This window comes from Vombatus ursinus, unplaced genomic scaffold (assembly GCF_900497805.2).
Source record: "Vombatus ursinus unplaced genomic scaffold, bare-nosed wombat genome assembly UNPS02009205.1, whole genome shotgun sequence".
In the NCBI taxonomy this organism is placed as follows: domain Eukaryota; kingdom Metazoa; phylum Chordata; class Mammalia; order Diprotodontia; family Vombatidae; genus Vombatus; species Vombatus ursinus.
The window spans coordinates 55,309,247-55,333,341 of NW_020948983.1; the positions used below are offsets into that span (position 1 = coordinate 55,309,247).

Below are 24,095 nucleotides of genomic sequence, written 5' to 3' on the forward strand. Positions count from 1 at the left end.
ACACACACACACACACACACACACACACACACACACACACACACACTCTCTCTCTCTCTCTCTCTCTCTCTCTCTCTCTCTCTCTCTCTCTCTCTCTCTCACACACACACAAATAACTGCCCACCCTCTTCAACTGGTAGGCTGAAAATGAAGCAAGAGCATTCATTTTTGAAAGATTCTAATGAACATATCAAAAGACCCACATCAGGAGGGGAAATATGTTTTGTATGATTCTGGAAGCACAGAAGAAAGGCATTTAAAGTCAAGTATCCACACACAAAGCAACTGTGAATTGGACCAGAAGTGAACAATACACTGTGTCAAGTTCAGTGTAGCTTACTTTGATGGTCAAGCCAGCACTAGTTTTGCTATTTCCACCACTGAATGACCAAGTGGAATATTTCAAAATCGTATTTGGTTCCCTAAGGTTATACACATCTAGCCTTCATCTCCACCTAAAGAGGCAAAAAGTTTCTTTGCATTATAATCCAGTAGAAATTAAGTTGTATTGCTATGAATTCTTCTATGTGAATTAAGTACACTAGTAACTTGGAGTATATATATATATATATACACACATACATACATATGCATAAACAAAGAAAAAGAATTCTGGAACAAGGCAAGTTCAAAAGGTGCTAAAATAAGACTATATCTTGTTCTTAGGACATCGAATCATTTAAATGGATACATAGTCCTCAGGCATCATGACCCAGCAGTCACAAAGAAGTTCTATATGCATTGAAGGTAATCACTTGCTACATTTTTCCCCCAAGGATGCAACCTTCCTGGCCAGAAAGCTTTATTGAAAGGGCAGGTAGTGTTTAGTTCAGCACACATTTTCTTCTCCTTTTGCTCATCTAGGAAATGAAACAGCTATTTATAAGCACAGGAAGCTTCCTCCCATCTATCATAACTTTTCTAATGTTATTTTCAAAAATGCTTCCCAGATCCACTTCTGCTAAATGTAGGTGGTGGCCATCTAATCTCATTTAACAGATACTCTGGGGAAGGTGGAACTAATTAAAAGCCTAGCAGCTCACAGAATAAACTAAGTGGTGACAATGAGAAAAAGAAAGATCAGCCCAACAGTGTATAGACATATAATACAAGTATAGTTAGTCAATTCACTGTTCTTGTTTAATGTCAAATTTAAATAAATCGAGTACCTGCTGAATCTAAAATAGTGGCCCAAAATTCCTTTGTTCTGCGTGCTGGGTCATCTTCAGGACCTGAGAGCTTGTAAAGGGACACACAGTGTGGATTCTTCTGGTTACTGTATTTACTTATAAATAAATCACAATGCTGAAAAAAGGGAAAAGAGACAATCATTTCCTTGTGTTTTTTTTTCATTCCATGGTATCATAAAAAGAGATTTTAAAATATGAATTAGACAAATTCTGTTTGACCTACACTATGCTATGGCAGGGGACAGAATAATGGTTTAACTTTTTAAGATCCTATAATATATACCTTCAGGGAGACGTTTAATGTTAAGTTTAATGTGCCTAAGAGTTAAATTGCTACACAATCCAATTTTACTTACTTCAATATATGGACAGGGTCTTTATGAACCATTCAGACAGGAGTTAATACCTGGCTAATACAGCAGGAATGTGAGTAGCCACGATCTGTCAACCTTGTCACCTCTCCAGGATTATCATAGCTCACCACATACAAGTGATGCTCTAAAGGGGAGTCTTTGGTGCCTTCAAAATACACCAGCTTCTGTACTTCATCAACTTGGATCTGTCAAAACCGAAAAAGTCAAGTCAATGTTCATTTTGATTTTATAAAGTGAATAAATAATGTATCTCAAACTAAGTTTTACAGTCCAGTTTCCGTCTCTTCCATTTGGCTACTCTTTGACTTGTGTTTAGCATTTTTCCCCTTTAGGAACATAAACTATTCTGTCTTCTTTTGTTTGTTTGTTTGTTTTTAAATTTTCACATTAGTCATGATGTAAAGAAGAATTAGAACCAATGGGAGAAAGCACAAGAAAGAAGAATCAAAAGGAGAGCAAATAGTATGCTTCCATCTGCATTCAGACTCCACAGTTCTTTCTCTGGATGTGGATAGTGTTTTCCAACATGAGACTTTAGATCCTTGCATTGCTCAGAAGAGCTAAGTCTATCAAAGTCAGTTATCGCACAGTGTGGCTGTTACTGTGTACATTCTCCTGGTTCTGCTCATTTCACTCAGCATCAGTTTATTTAAGTCTTTCCAGGTTTTTCTGAAGTCTGCCTGCTCATCATTTCTTATAGCACAACAGCATTCCATTACATTCATATACCACAACTTGTTCAGTCATTCCCCAATTGATGTGCATCCTCTAAATTTCCAATTCTTTGCCACCACAAAAAGAGCTGCTAAAAATATTTTTGTACATGTGGGTCCTTTTCCCATTTTTATGATCTCTTTGGGATATAGATCTAGAAGTTGTATTGCTGGGTCAAAGGGCATGCACATTTTTATAGCCCTTTGGACATAGTTCCAAATCGCTCTCCAAAATGGTTGGATCAGTTCACAACTCCACCAACAATGCATTAGCGTTCCAATTTTCCCACATCTTCTACAACATTTATCATTTTCCTGTTTTGTCATGTTAGCCAATATGATAGGTGTGATGTGGTACCTCAGAGTTGTTTTGATTTGTACTTCTCTAATCAATAGTGATTTAGAGCATATGACTATAGATATCTTTAATTTCTTTCTCTGAAAACTGCCTGTTCATATCCTTTGACCATTTATCAATTGGGGAATGACTTGTATTCTTATAAATTCGACTCAATTCTCTATACGGTTTAGAAACACTGGTTGTAAAAATTGTTTCCCAGCTTTCTGCTTCTTTTCTAATCTTGGTTACATCGGCTTTGTCTATGCAAAAGCTTTTCAATTTAAGGTAATAAAAGTCATCCATTTTGCATTTCATAATGTTCTCTATCTCTTGTTTGGCCAAAAATTTTTCCCTTTGATCTGATGGGTAAACTATTCTTTGCTCTCTTAGTCTGCTTATAGTATCTGTCTTTATATCTAAATCATGTACCCATTTTAATTTTATTTTGGTTTAGGGTATAAGATGTTGGTCTATGCCTAGTTTCTGCCATACTATTTTCCAGTTTTCCCAGCAGTTTTTGTTAAATAGTGAGTTCTTATCCCAGAAGCTGGAGTCTTTGGATTTATCAAATAGAACTACTCTATCTTTTTACCATTACTAATACATCTAGTTTGAGTTTGTGATTTAAGATAAAACCAACTCCTGTTAATAAGGAAATAAAACAGTAGGATGTGTTAAGAGTTGGCAGTTTCCTGCCTGATCAGGGAATGTATTTTTATTAATAAAATTAAAAGAAATAAATCCCATTAAAAGAAATACACCACCACCACATTTGGAGCAGGTATAAAAAAGTCTGATGTTATTCTTCAAAATAAATTTCATGATATATACACTGTTCTGATGCAAGATACTTTCCAACAAACCCTTTTAGAAAACATTTTGATTAATAACAGAAAACAAAGATGTGGCTTTTAACTTTTGGCAGTACGATAGCTAACACTGACTGTCACAGCTGACCAGAATTTTTATGTCTTTCTATATGGACTTTCTTTCTACTGTACTCATTGTGTACACTGGTATTTTGGCTCAGTTTTCTTCAAGCTGCATCGTTTCACACAAATCTCATTATTTCACAAATCTTCTCATTATTTCTCTGGCTTCTTCATATTTGTTGTATGGTAATATTCCATTAGACTCATATATCATAATTTGTTCAGACATTTCCCAATCAGCACATATTTTGTTTTCAGCTTTTTGTTATCACAAGTAATGGTGCTTTATATGAACATTAGTGTACAAATTAGTTGTTTTTTTCCTTGTTTCTTCAGATATATAGTACCAGTAATGGGATCTCTGGGTCAAAGGGCATGAAAAATTAGTAACTGTTCTTGTACAGTTATACTTTTTTCCCAGAATGGTTGAAACAATTCACAGTTCTACTAGCAATGAAGCTTGCTGATCTTTTTACCACCCTTTAAATAAATTTCTTCCCCTTCCCTCCACTCGCTATCTTTTAGTCTTTGTTTGCCTAATGAGTGTAACTAAGGTGGTACCTTTGGTTTGTTTTAATTTACATTGCTCCACTCATTAGTGATTTTGAATATTTTTTAGGTAGTCATAGTTTGCATTTCTTTTGAGAAGTGTACATGTTTCTCTAATCATTTGCCTATTGAGGAATAGCTCAATCATTATGTGTGTCAATTTCATATAGAAACTGGACAACAGACTTAGCAGAGTTATTTAATTCAAAGATTTTCTTTCCTATTACATGTATTTTTTTTCTGATTCTTGTTGGAATGATTTTATATTTTTTTGTGTTTTAAATTTTAAATAATTTAGATTACACCTTTTGTCTTTGATGATTTTTTTAAAATCTCTTTTCTGGTTACAAATTCTTTCACTAACTATAATAGTAAAAGATAAAACATTTCATTCTATTCTACTAAAAAAACCCACAACAAAACTTTGACTTTTTTTTACATAGAAGTCCATTTACTGGTTTGGAAGTTATTGTGGTGCATGGTATAATAAAATGTTGATGTAAATCTAAATCTACCAAACTGCTTCTCAGTTTCTTCATAGTTCCTGTTGAGGAAGCAATCCCTTCCCTAGGACCTTGTTTTATTTTAGGGCTAATTGCTGCACATGTTTGTTTCCCGAGCTTGCTTATCTGGTCAATCCTACTGATCTACTTTTCTATTTTTAATCTAATACCACTTACTTTCGGTAATTATTACTTTATAGCATCATTTGAGATCTGGTAGTGCCAACAACAGCCTCTTTCCTTTTTTAAATTTCTCTTTCCTGATATTCTTGACCTTTGATTACTCCAAATTAACTGTTATTATTTTAATTCTATAAAATATTCCTCTGATGATCTGATTGGTATAATACTAAATCTATAGAATATCATCCTTTTCACTATATGTGACTAGCCAAGAATACGAAATCTTTTTCAACTTGTTTAAGGTGTTCTTTTACTTTGTATATTTTATTATGCTATTTTATTTTATTTACATATAAAATTTACATACTTTATTAGGTAAAAATTATTTTATCATATCTATGTAAGACACAGCTTAGTAGGCTAATTCTCATATATTCAACACATTTTTAAATGCTCTTATGTCTCCTCTAGTTTTTTTTTTAGTAACATATACAGAATATCTACTAATTTTATGAATTTACTTTATATTCTAACACTTTAGTAAACCTACTAGCTATAGACTATTTTTTTTCATGTATTCTCTGGGGTTCTCCAAATAGACCAGATTATCTGCAAATAGAGATAATTTTACCTCTTCTTTGCTTATGCTTATTACCCCAATTTCAAAGTCTTTCTTCTTTTCATTTTGAGCACTATGTCAAATAAAAGTGGAAACAATGAGTGACCTTGTTTTAACTCTGATCTTATTGGGGCTTTCAGTGTTTTGTTTTTTAATTTTAATCACCCTTCTTTCTTCTCATCCATGTTTTTCCCATTACAAATATTACTAGCTCTTGATTTAAGACAGATACTTTTGGTCATATTAAGGAAAGATCCTTTTATTCCCTTAAAAAATCTTTAACATAAAACAGATACAATATTTTTTTTGAGACTTTTTCTGTCTCTACAGAATATAATCACATTGTTTTAATTAATTTTGTTATTAATATCATATTTGGAGTTTGCTTAATGTTGAACCATCCTGACATTCTTTGTATTAATTCAATCTGATCATATCAAATAATTTCTTGAATATACTGCTAATCTTTGCTAATACTTTAGTATTTCAGGTAATTTAATATGCTCTTTGATAATATTTTATTTGTTATTTTTATTTGAATTTTACACTGTAAAATGGGAATAATACCCCTACTTACCTCTTACACAGGTCTGCTGTGAGGCCCAAATAAGAAAATGTGAGTAAAGAGAGTTGAAAATTTAAAGTATTATGTAAATGTTAGTGATATTAGTCCATAATTTTCTTTAATTTTTCTCTCCCTGGTTTAGGTATTAGAAAAAAATTTTGTTTCATAGAATTCAATAAGGTACCCTTTTTCTCTATTTTTGCAAGCAGTTTATATAGCATATGAATGAGTGAAAAAAGCATTATGTACTTATGTCCAAAGCACTGTGCTAACCTCTGGGGATACAAACAGAAAAGTAAATGAATCCCTACTCTCAAAGAACTCACATTCTGATGGGAAGACAACACATTTGGAAGATTTCAGATACAAAGAAGATAGAAATGTCCTTGGGATATAGCTGCAAAGCAGGTGGTAATGTTCTTTTTAATGTCATTTCCAATGATAAAATTCTATTATTTTCTGAGGTGGAACCATTTCACAGTGCTAAGGCTTTTGGTGGCAACAATTTTCTTTTCTGGATCTTCAGTAATTATAGCTCCAGCACCTGTAACTTTCTAGGTCACATCTCCATGAGGGCTGCTTCCCAGGATGATAGCTGTTGGGGCTGAGTTGGAGGCAAAAGGAGTAGTCTTAAGAGACACTGCTATTCCCAAGGCTCATGGGTCCAAGGTCCTCAACTACCTCCATTGGGCAAAGTAGACATCCTTATTTTGCTGCTGAATTTATTGGGCAGGGTTTTAGTGTATCTTGGTTACATGTGATACTTGCTTTTGGTTTTAAACAGATACTTCTTATGATATTGAAAAAAGGTCCCTCTGGCTATATTTTATAGGGCTTTTGGAATAAATGTGTGTTTTACTTTGTCTAAGGCCTTCTCTGAATCTATTGAGGTAATTACATGGTATGAGATATTTTTAAGATTATGCTGTTTGTTTTTCCATTGTTGAAATATCCTCGAATCCCCCAGAATAAAATCCAACTTGACCATAATGAATGATTTCTTGGATGAATAACTATTGTTTGAAAGGATTTTATTGAAAATTTTTGAATTAATATTGATTAATGATAATTGTACCCTTCCAAGTTTTGGTATTAGGCTTACCTTTGTCTTGTAAAAGGAATCTACTCAGGTGCCTTTTTTCTCATTTGTTGAGAATAATTTGTGTTCTATTAGTACTAATTGTTATTTAAAAGTTTAAGAGAATTCTCTGGTAAATCCATCAGGGGCAGGAGCTTTCCCTGCCCTGCCCCTCCCTTCCCCACCCCCACCGCCCCTTTGGTAATGCCTTTACAACTAGTTTTATTTCCTTTTCGGAGATTGAGTTATTTAAGATCTCTCTTTGGTGTTCCATTATTTCGGGTATTTTATACTTTTGAAGATATTCCTCTATTTCTTTTGTGTTCTGATTTGTTTGCGTAACTGTGTATAACAGGTTCCAATTTTTCTTTTTATTTCTTCTGGTTCTGTTATGATTTCACCTTGCTCATTTGCTATTTTGTTGACTTGATTTTCTTTCCTCTTTAATCAGATTGGCTAAAGGTTTATCAGTCTTTTCAAAGAACTAGCTTTTAGTTTTATTTATAATTTCTACACTTGGAGGTTTTTTCTAGTTTATCTATTTCTCTTCTAAACTTTAATATCTCTTCTTTTGTGCTTATTCTAGGTTTATTTGTGAGCTTCCTAATTTTTGAAAATACATATTCAGTCCAATAATATTCTTTTTTCTTTTGTTAACATTAGTGATAGGATTTTCTCCCTGAGAACTGCTTTAGCTACATCCCAGAAATTTTGGTTTGTTTCATAAATATAATTTTCTTTCATATATTATTGTTTCTATGATTTGTTCTTTGACTCATTAATTATTTAGTGTTTTATTGTAAAGTTCTCATTTGGGACTATGTCTTTTGTTTGTGCTGCATCAACTGATTACTCTTTTTATTACTTTATGACCTATAAAGGATATATTTACTATTTTGGTCTTTTTACATTGTACATGGTCAGTTTTTGAAAAAGTTCCCTGTGGTGCTGAGGGGGGAATATGTGTGTGTGTGTATATATATATATATATGTGTGTGTGTGTGTGTGTATATATGTATGCATGTATGTGTGTGTGTATGTGTGTGTATCTTTAGCAGGCCCATTTAGAAGACAGCATAAGTCTTTTAGCTCTGTTTTCTCCAGCATTTTGTTCAGTTCTACATTTTACCTTTGGTTTTCTTTTTGTTAGACTTATCTAAAACCAGGAAAGGGACATTAAAATCTGCTATTATTTTGTTAGTCTTCACCCTCTTGTAATTCAGTTAATTTTTTCCTTTTATGAATTTAGATTCTAAGGCATTTAGAGCATTTAAATTAAATACTGATACTGGTTTGTTGTCTATGGTTTCTTTCAACATAATGTAATTTTCTTGTTTATCTTTTCTTAATGTTTTGAATGCTTGTTTTTGCTTTGTCTGACAGCATAATTACAACTTCTGTTTTTCTGGATTCACCTGCTGGAAAATTTTTTTCCCCTAGCCCCTCATTTTCACTCTATATGTTTTTGTTTTTCTCTCTTTTTAAAGTTTTTTTATTAATTTATTTTGTTTTCAACAATCACTTCTGTACACTTTTGAGTTTTAAATTCCCCCCCTTCCCTCCCCAAGACAGTGTGCAATCTGATATAGGCTCTCTATATACATTCCTATTAAACATATTTTCACATTCGTCATGTTGTAAGGAAGAATTCGATCCAATAGAAGGGATCACAAGAAAGAGGAAACAAAACAAAACAGAAGGAAAAAAAAGAGCAAATAGTATGCTTTGATCTTCATTCAAACTCCATAATTCTTTCTGTGGATGTGGATAGCATTTTCCATCATGAGACATTTAGGGTTAGGGTTTTTGTTTTTGTTTTTAAATTGTATTTCTTGTAAGCAACAGATTGTGGGGTATTGTTTTCTTATCCAATCTGTCACTTTTCCATTTTATTGGATTGTTTATCCATTCACATTTAAAGTTATGAGTTAGGTTTTATATTTTCTTCCATTCATCTCTAATACATTTTTTTCCCCAATTAAGACTTTTTCCCCTCTTCCTCTGTTAACACAGTACTATGTCTCTTCGATCATTTTAGCTTAATATATCTTAAGGCAACCTTATTCCCACTGTCTCTCTTCTCATCCTTAACACCCTTTCTCTCTTTCCGCTCAACTTTCCTCTCCACTCCCCTCCCCCCCTCCCCCAGTTATCCTTTTCTCTAGTTTTGGACTTTTCCTTAACTTATTAGTTTCTTTTTCTTGCTTGCTTTCATCTGGTTATTTAATTTTGCTCCTCTTTTTTTCCTTCTCAATAAATAGACAAGTAAAAAAATCCCCCTTCATCTCTTCTCCTTCAAATTGTTTTGTTCATTAGTTTTTTAAAATTCCATTTTCTGTGCATTTCTCTATGAAAAATTTCTTTCCATCAGTTTCATTATTTATATTCCTTTTCTGTATATTCTAGATTTTTATTATTTGATCCATGGTTCTTACACTTATTTAGTCCTTCTTTAGTCTTGATTCCTTATGGAAATAAAGCTTCTAAGGTACATACTTCGGGCTTCTTCTAAAGATCTTGCCCTCTTGGCCCCCTCCCTTTTTTTCTGTTGTGCTTCACTCTTAGAAATACCAGTTCCTACAGGTGATAGATAGATGTTGTTCCATGGTGGAAATTTTCCTATGTTCCTGATTGTGCAGTTCATTTTTGACTTTGGGCCTTCCAATGGCAGTTTTTTGCTCATGTGTTTCAAATCTCTTTGTATCTGTTCCTTCCATTCTTCTGGGTGTCAGCTGTCCCTAGAAGCTATAATTCTTCTCTTGAGGCAGGAAAAGTAATCTCTCCAAGCACCAAATCCCTGTAGATTATATCCATTTTAAGGTCCTGGTCTCCCTTTATAGAATATCTATTCTCCTATAGGAGCATTCATCAGTGGTACCCTTTCTCATCACTGAAACAAGACTTCTCCTTTCTTTCTCTGTTTCAGTTTCTGCCTTTGCTTCTTTGCCCATTTGTTGGTTTTTTTTCTTCTTGAGAGACTATAGGAGTAATTTTCTCTTCACTGCTAGCCTTTGACTTGCCCAGACTATATCACATAATACCCTCTTATTTTCTTTCACCCTACTCTCTTTTTATGCACTATCCCATTCTGTAATTTAGTCCTGTAAAAACACTGATTCTGCATTCAGACCTGTAGGTGGAGTATTGTGAGACTTAGGTCTTGATTTTTCAGGCTTGTTTATCCATCATCATTTCTACTTGAATTCTGCATGTCTTCTTGTGTACATTTAGAAAGAAATCTCTTAGCATTACCACATGTAAAATAGATAATTTTAATTATATAAAATTAAAAAGTTTTTGCACAAACAAAACCAATGCAACCAAAATTATAAGGAAAGCAGAAAACTGGGGGAAAATTTTTGCAATAAATATCTGTGATAATGGCCTCCTTTCTCAAATATGTAGAGAAGTGAGTCAAATTTCTAAAAATACAAGTCATTCTCCAATTGATAAATGGTCAAAGGATATGAACAGGTAGTTTTCAGATAAAGAAATCAAAACTATCTATAGTAATATGAAAAAAATGCTCTAAATCACTATTGATTAGAGAAATGCAAATTAAATCAATTCTGAGGTACCACACCTCACACCTATCAGATTGGCCAATATAACAAAAAAGGAAAATGATAAAAGTTGGAGGGGATGTGGGAAAACTGGGACATTAATGCACTGCTGGTGGAGTTGTGAACTGATCCAACCATTCTGGAGAGCAATTTGGAACTATGCCTATGTTACGTGAATTTCCTTTCCTTAATATTTAAAGGACTTTCTAATGATAGCTTGCAGAATTTGTTGTCAATGGAACTTTTCAAGTTAACTGTATCTTGGAATTTGCATCACAGGGTTTTTTTTTCTTTTCCTGGAGGCATTATGTGGATTCTTTTAACTGGCACTTTATTTTCTATGACCAAAGGTTCTGGGCAGTTTCCCAGCTAGTTAGGATTGTTCTACCCATTATGCTTTTTCTTTTCTTCTTCTTTTTTTTTTTTTTGGGTCCAGATCTGTGATTTCATGGGTGTACTTCAGTGGAAATACTCTTTACCAATGCAGACTGGTACCTCATCTACAACTTACTATCTTAGAGAGTTACTGGGAGTATTGAAAAGCTGTGACTTGCTGAAAATCACTCAGCTAGGAAGTGTCACTGATAAGACTTGAACCCAACTCATCAGACTACAAGCCCCTCCTTCTAATTACTATATACGCTCTCTCTCTCTGTGTTATTACCTCCACATATGAAAAATGTTAATTTCAAATTCTCTTGGAGCATTTGAATTCAGAATCACAGTTACAACCATAGTGTAGCTTGTAAATAAGTGAAAGAAGGTACAGTAAAAAGGTTTCCTTTACTCAGAAAGCATACAGAATCTCACAGTAGCACAAACTAGACATTCTTAAATTACATTAAGGTCCTGAAAAAGATATTTTCTTTCAGTTATCCCTTTGTACGTTTTCTACTATTGTAGATACAAACTCGATCTATTTTCTAAAAATAACAATTTATGAAATATTTGCTAAAACTCAAAGTAACTTTTTCAGATGGCCTAGTCATATCTTTAAAATTTGATTTAAAAAAATGTCTCATTTTAAAAAGTTAAGTGCAAAGGGGCAGCTTAGTGACGCAGTGGACAGAGCTCCAGCCTTGGAGTCGGGAGGACCGGAGTTCAAATCGACCTCAGACACTTGACACTTAACTAGCTGTGTGACCCTGGGCAAGTCACTTAACCCTGAATGCCTCACCAAAAAAAAAAAAGTTAAGTGTTTTCTACTATGAAAGAATTTTTTTTTCCTGGATGAATGTGGAAATAAATAAGCTGCACTAGAGGTAACATGGGTATACGGGATACCTACATGGAGGAAGACAGTGGGTTAGCACAAGACACAGACATAAGGGACTTCCTAGGTTTTTGCTAATCCCTGTAAAATGTTAAGATTTACTGTCCTTTATAAAGACGGTCTTCAAACAGCAGCTGAGAGCCTGACTGTCCAAAACTGAATATGATTAATCAATTCTCTGCCCACATGCAGAAAGAGCAGCATGACAGAATGGAAAGATGTAGTACTGGAGTGTGATGAACTGGATGCAAGTCCTGGGCGCTGTCATTTATTAAGCATAAGATCACCATTTAACATCTCTGAGTCTCAGTTTCTTCTCTGTAAAGTAGGAATAACAATATTTCTAGTATATGCCTCCAATGATTGCTGTGAAGAAAGTGTTTCACAAAAATTGCAAAATTCTATGTAAATGTGAATTATTACTCTTCCTTCCAGAAGTCCAAATTTATTTGTGATTTAACTCAAAAATGTCAAAGATTTAACCAACATTTCTCTTAATCACAGCATGATGCAGTGAACTTTGTAGTCGGAGGAACTGTGTTCAGATCTTGCCTCTGACATTTACTACCTGGTGTGACCTTAGGCAAGTCATTTAATCTCATTGTGGCTCAGTTTCTTCATCTGTAAAATGAAGGTTCAGACTAAATGGTCCCTGAGAACTCTTTTAGTTCTAGATCTATGATCCTATGACATTGGAAACCTTGGATGGGAACAAGAAGCTGGATCTTGAGTGCCATCAGCTAATATAATGACACTACAGTTCATTTGTAGGTCTAAGACACATATATGTAGGGGGAATGAAAAAAGGAGAAGAAAAATAAAAGTAGTGTAAAAGGAGAAAATAGAGAGAAAAATGGAATGCAGAATGGTTAAGTGGTAAAATGACACTATCAATTATCCAGGTGGCATTATTACCATAGATTGGCAGTCCTGGGCTAATCTTCAGATCTGCATGAAGAAAATTTTGGGAATTCCTTTGACAGACTGAAAATCTGATTATTTTTCTTTGTCACAAAATAATCAAAGATACTCCACCACTGCTTGTTCTTTGCCCCGCCAGCCCTAGAACTCTGTACAAAAACTTTCTCAAGTGATACAAAGTAACAGCTAATAGCAAGGGGATTGAGTCTCTGAACAGATGAAAAAAATGTATATTGTAACGGCATTAGAGAATATTAGACTTTAACTAGGAATTAATGTTTAAGACTATTCCCCACTTGACTGTTTATGATTCTTTATTCACACAAACAAGTCTGGCTCCTGTTCTTCATTCTCTCTCTATATTTACCTTGAAGAGTAAAAGGCAGCATTTACAGTAGCTAGTACACATAATCCTTTAATAAGTCCCATATCAATTTGTGGCAGTCACATTCAGTCCTGTTCTAAATGCTAGTAGCACACATCAAGCCAACTGTATATGTTACACATTAATGACATGATGGCTCTTCAGGATCCTATGAAACCAGTAATCCTTTGGATAACTCCTGATCCAAGTAGTACTGCAACATTGTAATTACAAGTATGACAAAGTAAAATTCAAACTACTATGAAGGACAAATCATGAAATGTTGATACTTATTAAATCACTTTAATGAGTCAGATAAAAGGCAAATTTCTGTTTCTCTTCCCCATCAACTTCGAGCTCTCCATAACACCTGATCTAAGACCAGGAATCATTTTAATTTGTATATTCATTTTATAGCATGACACAGTAGATGTTAACCAAACCAAAAGAACTTACATTAGATCCATGTCGGCCAAGCACTTCCCATTCACCACTTGTAATTGCTACTTCTTCCTTGACTGGACACTTGAAATCACCTAAAGATAAATCCATAGTTAATTTGAAAATTTAGTAGGATTCTAGAAATATATCCCTCATAAAACTGCCCTAAACTATGCTGAAGTGAAAATTGATTGCTTGTGGGTAGGCTGAGCCAATATAAGAAAAATGACAATACTATCTAAAGAAATTTACCTATTCAATGCTATACCAATCAAATCACCAAAGGATTATTTTATTGAGCTAGAAAAATAATAACAAAATTCATCTGGAAGACAAAAAGAACAAGAAAGTCAAGGGAATCAACGAAAAAAAAGTAGGAAGGAAGGGTATCTAGCAATATTATATCTCAAACTATATTATAAAACTATGATCATCAAAACAATTAGGTGCTAGTTAAGAAATAAATAGGGGAGGGAGGGCAGCTAGGTGGTGCAGTGGATAGAACACCAGCTCTGGAGTCAGGAGGACCTGAGTTCAAATACGGTCTCAGACCAGACACTTGACATTTACTAGTGCAAGTCACTTAACCCCAAATACCTTGCCAAAAACAAAAAACAAAAACAAAAGAAATAAATAGAGGGGTTGATCAGGGTAATGGATTAGGTAAACAATATAAAGAAAACAAACTAGCACAGTAGCCTAGTGTTTGATAAACCCATAGCTATTGAGGCAAGAATTCACTATTCTATAAAAACTGTTGAGAAAAGTGGTAGTCGTAGAAACGAGGCATAGACAAACATCTCACACTATAAACCAAGACAAGTTCCAAATGTGTATGACTTAGACATAAAAGGTGACATCTTAAACCAATATTAATAATAATCATCATCATCATAATGATAGCTAGTATCTATATAATAATGCTTATTATGTGCCAGGCACTGTGCCAAACACTTTACAAAAAGTATCTCATTTGATCCTCACAACAACCCTGGGAGGTAAGTGCTATTTTACAGTTGAGGAAATGTAGGCAAACAAAGGTTATGACTTGTCCAAGGTCACATAACTAGCAGATGTCTGAGGCCAGATTTAAACTCAGGTCTTCCTGACTATAGGCCCACCAATGTGCCGTGTCCACACTATGACATACTATGGTCTTTATGAAGATGTGCCCAAACTTCCCCAGCAGGTAAGCCTCTTCAAATTTCATAGCTGTGCTCTACCAGAGTGTGAAATCCATAGGATCAGGAGAGTAGGTATTTCTAAAGGCTTCTTTACCCTTCCTCTCCAAATGAACATGGAGATTCAGTTAAATACGAGTAAGGAAGAAATTACCTATCAAAAATAAAGATAGGGAAAGAGCTCATTAAGAACCAAGAAATACAGAGGATCAAAGAAGATAAAATGGACAGTTTTGATTCCATAAAATTAAAAAGATTTTGCACAAGAAATTCAATCCGGCTAAAATTAAAAGAGAAGCAGTTAAATGGGGAAAAAAATCTGCAGTACATTTCTCTGATAATGGTTCAATTTTTAAGATATATAGGGAGCAACTTCAAATGTATAAGAATAAGAGTCATTCCTGAATTGATAAATGGTCAAAGAATATGAATTAGTAATTTTCATAGGAAGATATCCATGCTATCAGGAAGAGGTTCAAGCTGTATTAATAATTTGGATCTCTTCCTCTGAAAATTGCCTATGAAAATATAATAAAATGAATGTCATATGAAGAAATCTATAGAAGTATAAAAATAGAGAAATACAAATTAACTCTGAGGTTCCACCTCAATACTCTTAGATTGTCAATGCTGACAAAAAAGAAAAGTGATTAATACACTATTGGTGGAACTATAAACTGGTACGGCCATTCTGGAAAGCAATTTGGAACTATGCCTCCAAAGCTACTAAACTGTGCATACCCTTTGACCCAGCAATACCACTCCTAGACCTGTACCTCAAAGATATCAAAGAACGAATAAAAAGGACCATATGTACAAAATTAGATATAGCAGTTCTTTCTGGTGGCAAAGAACTGGAAACTGAAGGAGTGCCCATCAACTGGGGAATGGCTGAATAAGTTATGGTATATTATATGATGGAATACCATTATACTGCAAGAAATGATGAAGGGGAGGAGGTGAGGCAGCTAGGTGATGCAGTGGATAGAGCACTGGCCCTGTAGTCAGGAGGACCTGAGTTCAAAAGCAACCTCAGATGTAACACTTACTAGTTGTATGACCCTGGGCAAGTCAATTAACCCCAACTGCCTTAAAAAGAAAGAAAGAAAGAAAGAAAGAAATGATGAAGGTGATGGCTTCAGAGAAACATGGGAAGACTTATATGAACTTATGCAGAGTGAAATGAGCAGAACAAGGAGAAAGGCTTATATGATAACAGTAATACTGCAAAGACAAACAACTTTTATCTTAGGTTCTCTTACCAATTGTAATTCTGGAGGACTCAGGATAAAACATGGTACTGACCTCCAAATTGAGAGGTGATAGAATGAGAATATGTACTGTGATTTTTCTTTTGGTCATGGCCAATATGGGAATTCATTTTGTTTGACTCTAAATGTTTTTAACAAGGGTTTTGTTTTTCAAACTTTCTCAACTGGGGTGGAGGAGGAGGCAGTAGAAGGGAGAGAATGTGAATAAAAAATCTTTTTAAAGACATGAACATCACAAATAAATTATAACCAAACTCTGCTATGATGTATCAAACCCCAACCATTAATAAAACCATTTGAATGATCTTCCACTTATAATATAATTTCCTTTTTTCCTTTCCATAATATGTGTATCTGTAGAATCAGTTAATGACATTAATTATGTAATGGAATATTTCACAACAATACCTTCATTGCTTCATTATTGTGTGGAGGTAACCCTGGGATCTCTAGTAAGATGCCAGTGAAACACAAGTTTCAGTAGTTTCTACCATGCTGAAAAGGCTTGAATATAGTCCCAGCAATAAAATCTTAGCTGTCTGAGTCTGAGGACTAACTTAAGTACAGAGAGTCTGTACAATTGCCAATATGCTGGCCATTAGTTAAATTCTTTGGCCATGACAACCCTTAAAACAAAGAAAAATAGAAAGTGGTCTTCAGTTCTGTGTGAGCTGCCTTTCATCTCTGCAATAATATAAAAGAAAACTAGCAGGAAATGGGGAACCAAGAATCAGAGTTTTCAAACAGTCTATAAATATTAATTTAACTACTGGTCCTCAAAATATAAAATTTTTACCAATTCTCACGACCTTCATTTCCATTCTACCTTAGTTATCCTCAAGGAAGGTCACATCTTTGACATCATCATCATCATCATTGCACCAAACTATTCTACCTCCATAATTTTAAACTCTACTATTCTTATTATTACTATATATCACATGAAATAATATTTGTAAATCTCTTAGCATAGTGCCTAGTATGTAGTAGGCACTATAGAAATGCTTATTCCTTTCCCCTTCCCTATCCAAAAAAAAACAAAAACCCTTCACCTAACCCTTTCCTTCATTCTAAACTCTGAGAAAGAGCTATTCTCAGTCTCTCCAGTCTCCTGGTTTATTTATGTTTATTCTAGTGAAACTGCTCTTTCAAAGGCTGCCAATGAGCTCTCAATTACTAAACATACAGATCTTTCTCAATCCTCATAGTTCTTTTTTTCCCTCCCTGTGTCTGTTTTGGTACTATCAACCAGTCCCTCCTCCTAAATATTCTCTTCTCCCTCTAGGTTCTATGACACTGATCTATCCTGGTTTTCTTCTGACCTGGCTAACCACTCCTTATAGGGAAGAGGCTCAGTTTTGGGTTTTTCAGCTCAACATTTCCCATGGTGATCTCAGCAGCCTCTATGCTTTCAATTATCATCTTCTTGCAAAAGACTCCCAGATCTACATGCCAATCTTAATCTTCCTGTGAACTATAATGCTACATTGCTAGATTTCTACAGGAATGTCCCATAAGCAACTCAAATTAAACGAACTCATAATGCTCCCCTTGAGCCCCACCCCCTTGAAATGCCCTTATTTTCTTTGATCATTTTTCTTTTTTTGAGCATATTTCTTTTGAGAAGTTCTACTTCTATAAAATCTTTTGAATCATTCCCATTCTCTCTAGCTATACTACCTTAATTAGGCCCTTACCACCTCTCACCTGAACTATTTTAATAGCCTCCTAATTTGTTTCCTTGATTCTAGTGTCTCCTCCTCTAATTGATTGTCCACAGATGCTAAAATAATCTTTCCTAAAGCTATTTCCTAATCTTTTTTTGGAATAAAATAAAGTTTGGAATTGAAAAGGAAACAAATTATATTGAAATGCCAGTTATCAAAAAATTTTTATAAACCAAGTTCACATACCCCAGATTAAGAAACTATATTTCAAAAAATGTCTGCCTGATCATGTCACTACTTTGCCCAAAAATCTTCAGTGATTTACCAATTATCTCTAAAAAAAAATATGTAAACAACTGATCTGGGTATTCAAAAGCCCCTAACAATGTCGCTCTGACCTACTCCTTTATGTACTTTTATTGATACACTTTTAATACAACAGACACTTCCCCATAAAGACCCAAACAAACCTCCTGTTAAGTATATTTCCCCAAAACAGTTAAGAAAAGCAAACTAATAGAGTGATTCAGTCATAGTATATGCCCTTCTACACTTTTGCAGTTTACTGATGAACAGAAAAGAATGTGTGCTTTATCTTTAATAACTTGGTTCTAACACTGTCCATTGTTTTTAATCTGAGTTTTGCTGCCTTTTATTGTTATCTTTACTTAAGATGTTCAAACTTACTTTTTCATAATTATTCTATATATTGCTACCCTTCCAAGTCTCTCTATTTCCAGACAAATTGGTCTACTAACATTCCAAAACTGACATTTCAGCTTCTGGCTCTGAAATGGCTTTTCAGTACATCAACAAGCATTTATTAAGCATCTTCTATGTGCCTGATACTGTGCTGAGTGCTGGGGATACAAAGAAAGGCAAAAAACAGTCTCTGCTTTCAAGGAGCTCCCAGTCTAATGGGGAGACAACATGTATACTACGTACAAATAAGATATACACTGGATAAATTGAAGAAAATAAACTTGAACATGACACTCCATCTGCTGGGTGTGTATTTTCACTAGCTTTCTCCCAGCCTGGAACTTTCTCCCTCTTCATCTCTACCTCCTAACATCCTTTAAGTCCCAGCTAAAATTCCATCTTCTACAAGAAGCCTTTCCCTATTCCCCTTAAGGCTAGGGCCTCCCTTTCTCAGTCAAATTTCTTGAAAAAACGGTGTCTACACTCATTGCTTTCACCTCCTTTCCTCTCACTTGCTCTTAAATCTTTGTAATCTGGTCTTTCATTTAATCATTCAACTGAAACTACTCTTTTTTTTTTTTTTAGTGAGGCAATCAGGGTTAAGTGACTTGCCCAAGGTCACACAACTAGTACATGTCAAATGTTTGGTCTGAGGCTGGATTTGAACTCAGGTCCTCCTGACTTCAGGGCCTGTGCTCTATCCACTGCGTCACCCAGCTGCCCCTGCAACTACTTTTTTCCAAAGTTACCAATGCTCTCTTAACCCTCAAATTGGATGGTCTTTACTCGGTCTTAACCTTTTTCAACCTAGCTGTTGCATTTGACATTTATGATCACCTTCCCACCTATGGGGTTTAGTAACACTACCCTTTCCTGGTTGGCCTCTTACCAGTTTAACTGCTCCTTCTCAGTCTGTTGCTGGCTCATCTTCCACTTGAGGTCCTCTAACTGTGGGTGTTCCCTAATGGTCTGTCCCAAGTCCTCTTCTTTTCTCTCTCCATAATCCTTCTTTGTAATCTCAGCAATTATATGGGTTTAATTATCATCTCTATGCAGATGACTCCTAGATCTATATATCCAGGCCCATTCTCTCCCCTTGTGCTTCAGTCCCACATCACTAAATGACTATTAAATATTTCAAACTGAATGTCTTAAACTCAAGATGTCCAAAACAGAACTGATTATTGTTCCCTCAAAACTCTCCCCTCTTGTAATCTTTCCTATTTCTGTTGAAGGAACCACTGTCCTTCCAATTACTCAGGTTCATAACCTTGGCATTATCCTCGACTCCTCCCTCTCCTTCACCCCAAATATCCAGTCAAGTTGCCAAATCTTGCTGTTTCTTCCTTTACAATAATGTGTCCCACCCCTTCTCTGCACTCCCACAGCTACCACCTTAGTTCAAGCCCTCATTATCTCTTGCTTGAATGATTCTTGCAACAGTATTCCAATTCATCTTCCTGACTCAGCCTCTATGCAATCTAGTGCTTCCGACACCCTCCAGTCAAAGTAATTTTCCTTAAGTGCAGATCTGACCATGTGACTCCCCTACTCAACCAACTCCAGTTAACCTCCTATTGCCTCTAGGAAAAAATACAAACTCCTCTTAAGCTTTTAGAGCTCTATATAACTTGCTTTGACTGAAAGTGCAGCAGTCACTTACATTCCAGATCCCAATACTGATCAGCATGAAAACTTTAACCTACTCCATCTTGCTGATCTCCGCCAGTTTGCCCTGCCTTAGTCTGGATGGTTTCTACTCCTAAGGGGCTCCCCATATAGGTGCTGGACTTAGTGTAGACACCAACTGCTGTTAGCCCTACTGAAGCTTAGAATCACCAAATTCAAGAGATTCGTATTGCCTCCCCAGCACCAGAGACTACAGGTGCATTCCTCTATGACTGGCCCAAACTCTACTCCTTTTCCATAAAGCATGTTAACTCTGGTTTCAAATCTCTTATATTAAGAATGCCTCCAGACCTACCTTTAAAAAAACGATTCTAATCAAGACATGGAAAGAAATGCAAAGGATAAGAAAGTGTGGATGGGTTGATGATCTTTACTTAAAGAAGAACACTCTCATTGATGATTATCTCACTGGATCCAGAGTCTCAAGAAGAGAAGATAAATTTTTCTGAAGGCTTTTTTGATGTTTGCAGGGATAATCACATAATTCTAAATATTTTTTCTGTACATGTGGCAGAGTAGGTTAATATTTTTTTTTCTAATGTGTTGTATGAGCCTTACATTCAACTCAAATGACATTTATTGAAAACTTACTATGCACAAGGCACTATACTAGGTTCTATGGGAGACAAAGAGAAAAATAACACAAGAATTCTGCCCTTATAGAACTTCAATCTAGGAGGATAGATAAAATATGCACATCTATAATACAAAATATTCAACTAATTAAGCACTAAGTATAAAATGGTACTACGGATTACAATTACAAAACAATTTACCCTAAAGGAACTTGGACTCTATTGCAAGGAGACAACATGTACACATATATGTGTGTTTATGTGTGTGTGTGTGTATATGTATATATATGTGTGTTTATGTGTGTGTATATGTATATATACACACATCTACACATGTTTTTGTATATATGCATGTGTGCATAATATATAGGTATATACAAAACACATATAAAACATAATAGAAAAGACAGACCTGACCCTTATGAAATTTACAACCTCATGGGGAAGAACATGTCTGACAATAATAATAGTACAAGGGAGACTGAGAGAAGTTGGAAGGAGAGATTCACTGAGAGGAGGGACTATCTTTACCTGATGGGACACAAGGGGGATATGGTCGGGGAAGGCTTCATTAGAAAGGTGGCACTACAGTGATGGATTAATGGAAGGACCTCTAAGATTAATTGTGATGTGAAGATGTCTCAGCATTCTCAAAGTTATGTCAGGAGAGAGTAAATTCTGGTAGGTCCTATAGACCTGGAAAAACTTTGAATATAGGTCTGGCAATAGAATGTACGTCTTAAGAACAAGATTAGCTAAGTTTGGAAAGGCTTGTCAAAAAGTTGGGCAAAGGATAAAAAATTATTCAACCATAACAACTCAGAATACCTTTTAATAAGACAAAGAATGGTTGTGATTTGCATTCATGGAGGGAATACCCAGACTAATCAAATCACATATTTATTTCTAATTGTTATTATCACAAAGTAAAGAAAATATTCCTACGTAAAATTCATCATGAAGACAGAATAATGCAGTAGAAAGAACACTGTTCTTAGAGGTAGAAGACTGCAGTAGAAAGAACACTGTTCTTAGAGGTAGAAGACTGCATGCAAGTTCAAGCCCAGCTCTAACATTTATTCAACATAGCACTTAAATTTTCAGAGTTGAATATATTCATCTATAAAATGGACAGCAAATTAGTGTGGTATAGTAGAGAGAGGAAATAGAGTCAGGATGACCTGGATTCAAGTCTTGCCTCTTGTTACCCAATGACAACGAGACCTTGGGCAAGTCACAATCTCCAGTGCTCCAGGCAATTCTACATAACTCTCCAAGGCTATAAGTTGCAGAGCAGCTGCCAATCTGCATTGGTAGGGGGAAATTTACTCACCAGGAATTTCTTATACTGGTGAAATCACAAATTCAACCAAAAAAGAAATAAAAAAGGGAATAAAATTTCCATTGCCAACTTCATATGGCTGTTATTAAGAAAGTACATTGTAAATCTTAAAGCACTTTATAGACCTCAACACGATTGTTGTAGTTATTATTATTATTATTATTATAAGAATAGTTAATATTTTTGTGCTTGCTCATTAAGTTTGGGTATCAGAGCCATATTCTATAATTGGAAACAATTTATATAGTTGTTTATGTTGGGATGATTTCTGCTTTAAAAGTTTTAAAAAAATTTCTAGTGATTCTTTCAGGGTGAGATGCCTATTTTTGAAGAGAAGGGGAGGGCAGTAATGGAGGAGATAGGTATAATTTTTTCATAATTTTTATTATTCGTTCCTCTCTTAATGGCCTATTCACAGTTCTCTATTTCCTATTTCTTAGTATTTCTTGGATACTAAACTCCCACTTAACATTAAGACAAATTACATCAAGTGGTTTGTTATTTTTGTTGTGGACATCATAATAAATATTTCAAATTATATCAACTGAAAATAAGCTATAATAATGAATCAAGTATGAAAGACATGTACAGATTTTAAATGCTGCTCTGCCACTATCAGTAATACCATTTTTAATTTACACAGTGCCTTGTACTTTTCCCCACAGTGCTTTTATATACATCATCTCATCTGAACCTCATGATAACATATTAGGCACTCAGGGAAGATACTATCATTATTATTATTATTTTACAGAGGTGAAAACTGAGGCCCAGAAAAGTTAAATGATTTATAGTGAGTCACTGGAAGAATCATAATAGACTCAGGTCTCCTGACTCTTTCCACTACATTATGCTGCTTCCCATTTGTGAGATTTCTATTTAAGTTACCACCAAAGAGGAGAGGAGAGGATATACTTTTAAAATTCTGAGTAAAACAAATTTAACACAGGAAGTGTTGAGATCACTATATATCTTGTAAAAAACACATTGTACCCTCTAAACCAGATTCCTTACTTGGAGCAGGTAGTCCTCCACTGGATCGTTTATACTTGCTCTCCTTTAAAATGGATGTGATTTTATACAGATGTCGGAAACCTGTTTTGCATTCTGAGGCAAAAATAAACTCTATTTCATCTTCATGACTTTGGGGGAAAACATAAAAGATATCATGGATCTGTGAAATAAAAAGTTGAATTTACTATACCACTTAAATATCTTTCTACACACAAAATAAAATAATTTGATATACTAAATAAAACAAAATAACTATTAATATACCTTCAAGTATAAAAAAATTACTAGCATTAAAGTATACATTGCAACAACAACTACAGTCTTTGCCTATAGCTTTCAAACTTCATCTTAACTTGACAGATTTCTTACCTACTCTGAGATGAATTTGTTTTTCTAGATGGAGGAAAAAATACAAACTTCATTTGATTCTACCACCCCCAATACTACCATAACATATCACCTGAGGTAATTTATAATTTTTTTTGATGCACATTTACTTAAGAAATAGTGAGAAAAAAGTTTAAAATTCTTTTTGCTAAGAATATATTTGCTGAAGATAGAAAGAAAAGTTTTATCTCAGATGAACCAAAATACATGAACATGATAAAACACAGTTCATTATATCACTATGATTATTTGGATTGTGGAAAATCATAGCATCACAGATAGAAAGTTAGAAAAGACCTTAGAGATCATTCTAGTCCAACATCCACATTTTACAGATGATGAAATTGAGACATAGAGAGACTGAGAGAAACTATAGCAAACACAGTATCTACATAATTTTGTTTTTAAATTCCTGTTAAAATTCAACATTTTAAAATTCCCTTTTTACTTTATTTCACAAATACATATGTATATAAAATGGATAAATCTTTTGATTAAACTACTTCTGGGAGAATTTTAAAATGGAAAAAAAAACCTTCCAAATTTATCTAGATACTGTGTTTGCTACAGTTCTCTCATCTTGAAAAAGCACAGTACAGAGCTTTAGAGAATATTCTCTTAAGGTCATTTCAGCAAAGCTGACTCTGCTACAGAACATGTAACTGTATACCAATACCTGATGTTTCCAGGAACTACTGTAAATAAGCAAGCAGGGAGAT

The 24,095-nt window shown here is 34.6% G+C and overlaps 1 protein-coding gene across 4 annotated transcripts in view; it reads right to left on the bottom strand.

The window, feature by feature from the left end:
* Positions 1-24,095, bottom strand: part of DPP8 (dipeptidyl peptidase 8) — a 67,382-nt gene that overhangs the window by 16,618 nt on the left and 26,669 nt on the right. For 3 of the 4 annotated variants that reach the window (XM_027851803.1, XM_027851804.1, XM_027851805.1), the window contains exons 11-14: positions 22,990-23,149; positions 13,564-13,643; positions 1,597-1,749; positions 1,170-1,305 (exon numbers count right to left, since the gene is read on the bottom strand). In XM_027851803.1, coding sequence (XP_027707604.1) covers positions 1,170-1,305; positions 1,597-1,749; positions 13,564-13,643; positions 22,990-23,149 — 529 coding nt within the window. Of the gene's footprint in view, positions 1-1,169; positions 1,306-1,546; positions 1,750-13,563; positions 13,644-22,989; positions 23,150-24,095 lie in introns of those variants that run through there. The other variant, XM_027851806.1, reaches the window with a different exon arrangement.